Source organism: Triticum aestivum, chromosome 3B (genome assembly GCF_018294505.1).
Source record: "Triticum aestivum cultivar Chinese Spring chromosome 3B, IWGSC CS RefSeq v2.1, whole genome shotgun sequence".
In the NCBI taxonomy this organism is placed as follows: domain Eukaryota; kingdom Viridiplantae; phylum Streptophyta; class Magnoliopsida; order Poales; family Poaceae; genus Triticum; species Triticum aestivum.
Window position 1 is genome coordinate 820,990,117 of NC_057801.1, and position 9,652 is coordinate 820,999,768.

Here is a 9,652-nt window from a genome sequence, read left to right on the forward strand (position 1 = left end):
GATGAATTGTTGTCAAAAAAGGCACATGTGATGGCCCAACATACGCCACGGGCCACACCTCTTGTGCCAAAATAAAAATGGCGCTCCTAAAAAATGGTAGAAAGAAACTTCTGGATCTAGACAAGTTTAAAACATATTACGTCTGTCTCAAATTAGTTATTTTAGATTTGTCTATATACAGATGTATCTAACACCAAAATGTGTTTAGATAGTTTCGTAGTTAGATAAATCTCCGACAGCTAATTCGGGATGAAGGAAGTATATTATTTATAATTAGTTAAAGACTTACATGAAATAATATACATCTAATATATCAAAATATGTCTGTTTGTTAGGAAAGAAATATTTACGTCTTTACACAATTCATGCATTTGAAAAAAAATGTTCGTTCATTAGTTTTGCAAATAAAAAAGAAACATGAAAATAAATGGAAAAGAACAAAAGTAAAAAATAAAACATAAATTTATTCTCGAGGAAGATTCGTTCATAGGCTACATTGTCACAAGCACACATCTATTTTTATTCAACTGGCAAAGCATGCATCTATGACACGCCACCTGCATACATAGACGTTGACTTTCGGCTTATTAATTGGGGAAGGTGGTCGGGTAGACAGGCTGCTTGTTGGGGAAGAAGAGCCCGAAGTTCCTCTCGACCTCATCCCCTGGCTTCTTGTTCTCGTTAAACATGGCGAATATGTACGTCTCGATCGCCCCTGGCCGTTTCGGCGTGCCGTTACGGATGTGGTCGATGAGGCCCTGGTTGTAGTTCCGCGCATTGTCCACCGATGCCCCGAACCCGCCCGCCGACGGCCACCCGCTCTCCGACACCACCACTCTGACGTTGGGCGTGCCGGCCTTCTCCAGCGCGGCGTAGATGGAGTCGACCATCGCGTCGAAGAGGCTGGTGTAGGTCAGCCCGTTGCCGTTGTCCCTCACCGTGGTGCCCGGCTGGAACGTCGCATAGTTGAGCCTGATGTTCTGGCCACGGTCGTCCTTGTAAGCGAAGTAGGGGTAGACGTTGGCAAGGAATGGGGCGCCGGTGCGGTCCAGGAACCGCGCGATGGGCACCAAGCCAGAAGGGTCCCTGAACACGCCGCTGGAGGGCGGGAAGGAGTTGGTGATCACGTCGAACCTCACCGCCGTTGACACCTTGATGCTGCTGGAGAGGTTGGCGGACGCCAGGGCATTGTGCACGTTCTGCATGGCGGGGAGGATGACGCCCGTGTCGCCGGCGGGGACCTCGTTGCCAACGGCGATGTACCGGATGAGGACGTCCGGGTAGTAGGCCTGGACGTTGCTCCGGACCCAGCTGGCGGCATGTGACGGGTCGCGGGCGAGGCGTTGGACCTCGTCGAGCCCACCGACATCGAGGATGAGGAAGATGCCACTTCCGCGGAGGGCTGCAAGAGCCTCCTGGTCCGGGTTGTAGATGCGCATGGCGTGGATATTCCGGGACTTGTACAGTTGCACGACGTCGCTCCGCGGGGGCAGGTTGTCGCCGACCATTCCGTAGCACACACCATGCACGGCTGCACAAACATAATTAATGTCAGAACTTGTTTGGATAACAGATTCAGAAAACAAAAACATCAATTAAGGAGCATATATAAAAACGAAACTTAACTTCACACTAATTATATATACACATGGGTTATCTAAAAGTTGCCGGTAATATTAATTTGTGTAAGTCAATTATCATAGAGAAGAAGAAGAGGCGGAAACATTCTGAGGCCGAGTCAGGAACTCATGATTTCTCCGGAGACGGGACACCGCGGCTCACCATAGTGTCGCCCGTCGAGGAGAGGGTGGGGGCTCACAAGTTCGGGTCATTTTTTTCGTTTTGACGCCCCTTCGATTAAACAACGAGTGTCCTCGAGACACGGACGCCTGGTAGGGATGGTTGCCAAAGGAGGGGCAAAGGGTGGAGAAAGAGATAGAAGAAATATCTGGTGGAGGAAGAGGATGAAGGAAAGCCAGTGGCTTTCTATTCAAATTTTACTGGGAAATCGACCGATTTGAAAACGTTTTTCAGTCCATTTACAAATGGTCGATGCTACATAAAATTTGCAAAAGCTTTTGTAGGAATAAGAGCGCTCATAACTACATATGTGAGGCTTAATAAGAAAAAAAAATGAATCAGTACACTAGAGAGGCAGAGAGGGAATGGAGCATGATGCGTACCTCCCATTTTTGCTTAATGCCGTCAACCCGGATATACTCTGCTCGCTCAAATATGTGCTTTGTTCCTTGCTTGTTACCATAAGTGTAGCCCTTAGCCAGCCTTATATAGGGAGAGATGTGTGTCTTGTTCCATTAGCTAACCAGTTCCAAATTCGAGAATATTTCTCCAGCTAATGTAACACCAAGATGCCACTTGGGTTTTCCAAAAAGGAAGTGCCACTTGACCATGGATTAATTTGCTCCAGTTGCAGACCTGCGAACGTGCCATCTCTATCTCTTTCTATACAAAACTTTGGTAACTTGTTGGACTTGGCGTTGGTACGTACTAGATATTGAATCGATCAAACATGCACTTCTTTAGAAAAAACTGATAACGAGATCGATCATACAATCATTAATAAGCAATCATGCCTTCTCTTGATAGGACCTTGACAAAACTTGATACCAATCCACGCACGATGTCAGTTGTCAAGTCTGTTCGGTGAGATCAACGGTGACTAAGATAAGATAATTAGTTGTCATGTCTGTTCGGTGAGATCAACGGTGACTAAGATAAGATAATTAAGACGAGCTCGACCTTAAATGATCACATGCTCAGTTTTAGTTTCCTGCACCCCTAGTCACTAGTCGACCGGGTCAGGATGATTAGATCATTCCTCAATAATATACGAGAATGGTTGTTCACATCTCAGTAGACTAGGTGCTGCGTGCACGCACGTATTAGCCGCCCCCCACGACGTCGATTGAAGGAAAATGATGGTTTACTGGTTACTACGTGTGGACATCGATGATCATAGTTATACCCCCTCCATTTCATAATATAGTGATACAGATTTTTTTTAAGTTAAACTTTACAAATTTGACCAGGTTTATTGAGAAAACTTTGTGTTCCGTCACAAGTCGACGCTTCCGAGTGGACGTCATCACGCCATTCGCCACCAAGTGGACGTCACAAGTCGACGCTTCCATCCATTTTTTCTTGCTTTTGAACATTCAAAACGAGGCTAACCTTTGGGTAACCGTGGACGCAATGCACTGGGATCAAATCATGCTGGGAGAGTAGTGGCCTTGATATCTTTCTTTTCGCTTTTCATTGTAAAAGCAACTCCAAAGTCCTTTTTTTTGCGGGGAACTCCGAACTCCTTTTTAATTGATGGATGAGGCAAAAAAAAAATTGGTCTCTGGTAAAAAAACAATTGGAGGACTAGCTTTTGCTGGTATTAAAGTTGAGGGACCATTTCTATAACATCGGAAAATTCAAGGGACGAAAATATACTTTTTTTATTATGTTACTATACGAATATATACCATGATTATCCCATGGCTTACATCATCTTGAGGCGATTACTTATCTTTTTAAAATACAAGTGTGGTTCCCGAGTAACTCCATTTAACCGAACCTCTACAGATGCTTTCAGCCAAGAACAAGTTTATTGAGGTGAGGATCAGAAAATTTTCTTTATACATCTCAACTTTGGAAGGAGGCAGCTGAGTAGTTTCTCTCCCCCATCTTTACACATCTCACCTTTCAAGAGAAGATACGGCAACAAAGCATCTCGTTCATATCAGCCAGCAGTCACGGGCTTTGAGTTTATGGTCCAGAATTTTGAAGCAAAATTGTGTGAGACGGTGAAGGTCCTGAGTGAATTTGGGAGCATATACGGCCACCGTATGGAGGTGGCCCTAAGGCTCAAGGGAATACCTTACGAGCTGCTCCTCGAAGACCTGCCCAACAACAAGAGCGAGCTGCTGCTGACGTGCATCCCCGTACTCCTCCACAGCGACATGTCCATCTGCGAGTCAGTCGTCATCGTCGAGTGCATCATGTTTTATATACTATCATGTGGTAGTATATATACTACTTTATCATTCTAAGTATGTTCATATACTTTATGTAAGATTTTCAAACTATACGAAAAAATTGCTTGTGAATCCATAGTTTTTTGTATGTTTTGAAATACCTTAATATTTTACGTGTAAAACAATATACTAAAAAAGAGTACATACTACCTAAAAAGTAGATTATATACTACTCGGATATTCTTATATACTACTCCATCTATAAAGAAATATAAGAGCGTTTAGATCAGTACTTTAGTGATCTAAATGCTCTTATATTTCTTTACGGAGGGAGTACATAGCGCACGTAAATAATTTGGGTTTTGATAGATATTACATACAACATACAAAACAAACATGAGGGTGACTACCACTAGGTGGTAGGAAAGATTTGTCCTATATATTCCAATCCATAAAATGAAAAATTACTCCATTGCTTTTGGTAGCATCACTTTAGGTAGCCCAAGATAATAAACTACTCCACAGTTTTAAGGTGGTGTGTATACGGTTGGAGCAGCCGACCAATGATGTTTAACCCCACATGGGTGGCATCGAAGTCTTCGGATAGACTTTCACCCACTCTGCATTAGACTTAGGTATGCAGATGTGAGAGTATGTTCATTATGTTATATACCACTTGATTATATTTAATTTCATTTGAAGGATACTTACTGAAAAATGTTGTGTTTTTGTCTCTTTTTTTACTCGGGGTAGCCCAGAAATGTTGTGGAGTGCATTTTTAGACTCTACGGACATTGACATGAAAAATGGTGAATCCTATTTATCGCTATTTGCGATAAGATGTCGGTGTAAAGCACACATCGAGTGAAATTGGGCTGGACAAATAGCACCAAGTGAAGTTGGTCCGACCAAATTCCTATTTCCACTGTTTTGGCGAAGGCTTTGTGGATGGTTTGTCTAGTTTTACAAAGGTTTCCAAAAAGTTCTTGTTCGGGTTCTCAGTTGTTTTCTCTCTTGGTTTTAATCATTTACATTTTTTGTTTTTTATTTAGCTCTGGTTTAACTATTCTTTTACAAAAATGTTCGCACTTTTTTCAAAAAATATGAAAATGTTTGAACAATGTTTGCATATTTCACAAAAGTTTGGGCAAAACTTTTTTTAAAATGTCCATTCATTTTAAAACATATATAGGAAATTCTAAATAATTCTTAAATCCTACAGTATTTTTTAATCCTTCAGGGAAATATCCAGCAAACCCTTCTTACAGAGGAAACTGAGTGGAAAACCAAAGGCAGAAGACGAATCTTAAAAACAATCACTCAGTACCAGCCTCCACACAGCCAGGGGCGGAGCCAGGCCCCGGGCACCCAGGGCCCAGGCCCGAGGCGTGGGTTTTCCCCCCAGCTATTACCTAGATAGATTTTTGTATAGGCCCAGGGTTCAGCCCATCTGTAGCCCAGCACAACTGAAGGCACAAGCCTGGTGGCTCACACCAAGGACCGATCCACCACGCAGCCCTCCGCCACTACGCGAACGCACGTACGGGTTTTTGTTCGTTTTGCTGCTTGGATTTTGGGTCAGCTCTGAGCTGTCGTTTTTTTTTTTTTTGAAATGAGCTCTGAGCTGTCGTTGATACTATGATCTGCCTTCTGATAGCGTCTTTTTGCGCTTGGGATTCAGGAAATGGGAGGTGAGATGGGCATCAACATGAAGCAAAATCTCTTCCCGCTGGTAAGGCAAAGCACCGATGAAACAAACTGTTGATTTGGTACTGTTTTGTATCTTGCCATGTTTTATTTATTTTGTTGTATCATTAAGCATTGAATTTAAATTCTAAATATTGTGCAATTGAACCGTATTTGTACGTTTTTGTATGGGGTGTTTTTAAGGCAACTATAGCCTCATGGATGCTAAATTTTTCCCTCACGTTGAAAAAAATTGGGCCCGGGTCTTGTTCCAATCCTGGCTCCGCCACTGCACACAACGCACATGCAACGACAAAGTACAAATTTCAATCTGGTTTTAATAATTTTCTTGTTAGTATACGATGGTTATCGCATGCATTCCTTGCATCATCTCGACCGCGACGCCTACTTTTCTTTAAAACACCATGCGTGGCTCCCAAGCTCCTCCATTGAACCGAACCTGTACATATGCTTTCAACCAAGAGCAAGTTTATTGGGGGTGAGGATCAGATAAGTTTCTTTAAACATCTCAACTTTAGAAGGAATCAACTGAGTAGTTTATCTCCCCCGCACCGTGACTCCAGTCAAGGAGTGAAGAGCTCAGTCTTTCAAGCTTCAAGAGAAGATACAGCAACACACCAATAGCTAGGTGGCCAGTGGCATCCCTATAAAGTACCACCCGATCATATGGGCATTCATTGGCTTTGAGTTTAAGGTCCAGAATTTGGAAGCAAAAATGAGTGAGCCGGTGAAGGTCCTGAGCGCTTTCGGCAGCATATACGGCCATCGTCCAGAGGTGGCCCTGAGGATCAAGGGCATACCTTATGAGCTGCTCCTCGAAGACCTTCCCAACAACAAGAGCGAGCTGCTGCTGACGTGCAACCCCGTCCACAAACTGGTCCCCGTGCTCATCATCGTATACTAATAACAAGACCTTCCCAATATGTTCCTCGAAGACCTTCCCAACAACAAGATCTATCTGTGAGTCGCTCATCATTGTCGAGTACATCGACGAGGCCTTCGAGGGGCCGCCGCTGCTGCCGGCCGACCCCTACGAGAGGGCCACGGCCCGTTTCTGGGCGCAGTTCATCGACCAAAAGGTACCATCTTTTCTCCTGTGAACTTCTAAACAATATGTTCCTGTTCTGAGTTGTACTGCAGTTTGCTAGGCCGTTCTGGATGTCGATATGTAGGGCGGATGGTGACAAGAAGGAGGAGGGGGAATTCTTCAAGGAGGCCAAGGCAAATCTGCTGCTTCTCGAGGGGCAGCTCAAGGGGAAGAGGTTCTTTGGAGGCGACTCCATTGGCCTCGTGGACATAGCTGCCAGTGGGTTGGCTCGCTGGCTCCAAGCCTTCGAGGAGTTCCCTGTTCTGCACCGGTGGGCGAAAGCATATGCCGGCGACGAGCGTGCTAAGGAGTGCCTGCCAAACATGGATGAACTGGTTTCCAAGTTCACTGCAGTGAGGAAGAAGTTGCAAGCAATGGCAGAGGTTCAGAAGTGATCCAGTGTTATCAGTGCGAGGATATCATGGTTATGACATAAATCAATCGTATGGACATGTTAATGATCATGGTTTCCTGGGAAAAGGAACAAGCTACTTAAGTGTTGTGCCGGATTTCTATGGAGTACTACTACTGTGTAATTCCCATTTGGTTGTAACTTGTCTTGCTTTATCAGATACAGAAATCTGTGAAGACATGGCTAGTCGATTGCTAGTAGATTCTTATGCAGGGTGCAGCCACCATTGCTAGTAGATTGAAACTGATGCTCTGGTTTTAGAGTGCTGTTCACTTATTTGTGACCACGAGTTCGTGTGTTGCTTTTTTTCATTTGGGATGTTATTATGTGAAGCTGTATGTAATTTGGAACTGCTGCACAATCTGATTGGAAAAATGTCTAACTGCTCCCCGGTGCCCCTACAGGCCTACACCTTCATGAACAGTAAATTCATATAAAATTTAAAAAAATCTGAAACTTCCAGAGATGAAAGATTATCAAAGGTTTGATGTTCCTGCAAAGTTTCAGCAATAAATAACCTTCGTGGAGCCTACACCCACATGAACAGTACACTTGAAAAAACTACAAAACAAAATCAAAAAAATCTGAAATTTTGGGACAACAAACTAGATCAAAAGTTTTAGTTGGTTGCAAAATTTGGTGACCAAATAACATTCGAGGAGCCCTCGGCAAAAAAAGAAAAAGAAAAATCTGTGTTCAAAGTTTTGTTCACTTTTGAGTGTTTTTTTTTTTTTTTGCTGAGGGCTCCTCAAATGTTATTTGGTCACGAAATGTTGCAGTAGGCTAAATCTATTGATCTAGTTTGATGTCAAAAAAATTTAGATTTTTTTATCTTGTTTTATATTTTTTTTCATGTGTACTGTTCATGCGGGAGCAGCCACACCATTCTCAAAGTCTAGATAAGGGCGGCATGTAGCGTTTTCTTTTCCTTGCTATCAAAGAGCAGTCTATGTATTTATGCCTTGGATTCATGGCTTTAGTTTTTTTCAGCATCGGAGGAGCTTGATCGCCCCGGTGGAAACATAGCCCTCAGCGCTCCATGCTAACAACACCTTGTTGAGGACCATCGCGAAGCACTGAGACTCGCACAAGATGAGGACCATCATTGCTAGCGGCTTTCGTACCTTGTCTTCAGCGATGGTTCGACTGACCTTGTACCCTGTGAGGGACAACGTGGCGTGCTGCACAGAGGCCTTGCGGACGGTGACCTTCACCATGTGGTTGACCGCAGTTCCGCTGGTGAGGCCCTTGTAGTCGTCCATCAATTACAACCCAGTTGAACGAGGAAGGAGAAAAGTCTTGCCCTTGAAGGCGAACGAGTCGAAGGCCTACATGTAAAGGTTACCGGGGATGGATGGCGAGGGTGGCCTGATCCTTTCTGGACTTGAGACCGCCGCGAAGCATAATGTCCAGCTCCCACTTGTGCTTGACGAGCTTCGAAAGGCCTTAGACAAGCAGAGTTTGAGCTACACAATGTTTTTGCTACATTACATGAAACTTTGAAGGATATATATGCAGTTTTCTCAATCTTGGAGGGGGCCATGCCCCCCCCCCCCCGCCAACCATTAGCAAACCAAGGCGGGCTACAGGACGCTGCACCTGCAGCTGAAATCCGGGAACGGCCGAGCCACACTCGCCATCAAGTCTCACAACCTATATCTCGTTGGGTTCCAGTCCCAAGCCGGTGACTGGTTGGCCTTCTAGAAGGAGGGTGACCTGCTTCCTGGCTCCAAAGAGCTCTCCTTCAACAGCACTTACCGTGGTCTCACCGGCAGCGGCGACATCCAAGTCATGGTGCACGTACCCATCGGGAAGGCCGCAGCTGCCCAGGCGACCTCCATCCTTGCCCGCTTCAAGGTTGGGGGAACCGCCATTGCCGAACAGGAGGTTCTCAAGGCCATGTCCATGTTCGCTTTCGTGGTATGCGAGGCGGAAAGATTCACGGTGGTCCGGGACTAGGTGGTCGCAGCCTGGAACGACGGTGGCCACGTAACTCCCCAGGTCACCAAGCTCTTCCAGAGGTGGAAGGAGATCTCTCGCGCCTTGATTGCCGTCGATCAGAAGAAGAAGAAGTGGGACGAGATCGACGATGCCAAGGCTATCAAGAATTTGGGCCAGCCGCCCATTGCGACGCGGCATGCTTCATTCATCTTCACGGTGGAAAAGTGCTTGGAGTTGTGAGGGAGGGTCTGAAAGCAAACATCAGCTCCTTTGAGGCTGTTGCAGTTAAGACCCCTATGAAAATGGTGTTGAGGAGGATGAACAAAAAGAAAAATTGAGGTTTCCTCATTAAATTTTCCTTTCTCCTTGATCGCCTTTACTTGGGTTTTAGACATATTTTTTAAAAAAATAAGATGAGACGTTTGATTTGGAACTGTAGGGGTATTGGGGATAAAAATAAGAAGCATCTTATTAAAGATCAATTTGCCACAAACTGCCTTGACTTTGTGGGTATTCAAGAAA

At 44.7% G+C, this 9,652-nt stretch overlaps 2 protein-coding genes across 2 annotated transcripts; one reads left to right on the plus strand and one right to left on the minus strand.

Moving 5' to 3' along the window:
- Nucleotides 1-444: 444 nt before the first annotated feature.
- On the minus strand, nt 445-2,414 carry LOC123072657 (glucan endo-1,3-beta-glucosidase GV). Its single transcript, XM_044496254.1, has 2 exons — nt 2,184-2,414; nt 445-1,531 (listed from the first exon to the last, which is right to left on the minus strand). The coding sequence occupies exons 1-2, from the start codon at nt 2,188-2,190 to the stop codon at nt 588-590; spliced, it is 951 nt and encodes a 316-aa protein (XP_044352189.1). The 5' UTR covers nt 2,191-2,414; the 3' UTR covers nt 445-587.
- Nucleotides 2,415-6,151: 3,737 nt separating this feature from the next.
- Nucleotides 6,152-7,579, plus strand: LOC123072658 (probable glutathione S-transferase). The gene is made up of 3 exons (XM_044496255.1): nt 6,152-6,587; nt 6,637-6,769; nt 6,831-7,579. Exons 1-3 carry the CDS (start codon nt 6,406-6,408, stop codon nt 7,170-7,172), a joined length of 657 nt encoding a protein of 218 aa, XP_044352190.1. The 5' UTR covers nt 6,152-6,405; the 3' UTR covers nt 7,173-7,579.
- The last annotated feature ends 2,073 nt before the right edge of the window (nt 7,580-9,652 follow it).

Bases quoted from the DNA above. Each gene is read 5' to 3' on its own strand.
- LOC123072658 (XM_044496255.1), top strand. From the start codon at position 6,406: ATGAGTGAGCCGGTGAAGGTCCTGAGCGCTTTCGGCAGCATATACGGC. The intron at 6,588-6,636 runs ATACTAATAACA...GACCTTCCCAAC, and splicing joins GTCCCCGTGCTCATCATCGT to AACAAGATCTATCTGTGAGT. The intron at 6,770-6,830 runs GTACCATCTTTT...GTTGTACTGCAG, and splicing joins CGCAGTTCATCGACCAAAAG to TTTGCTAGGCCGTTCTGGAT.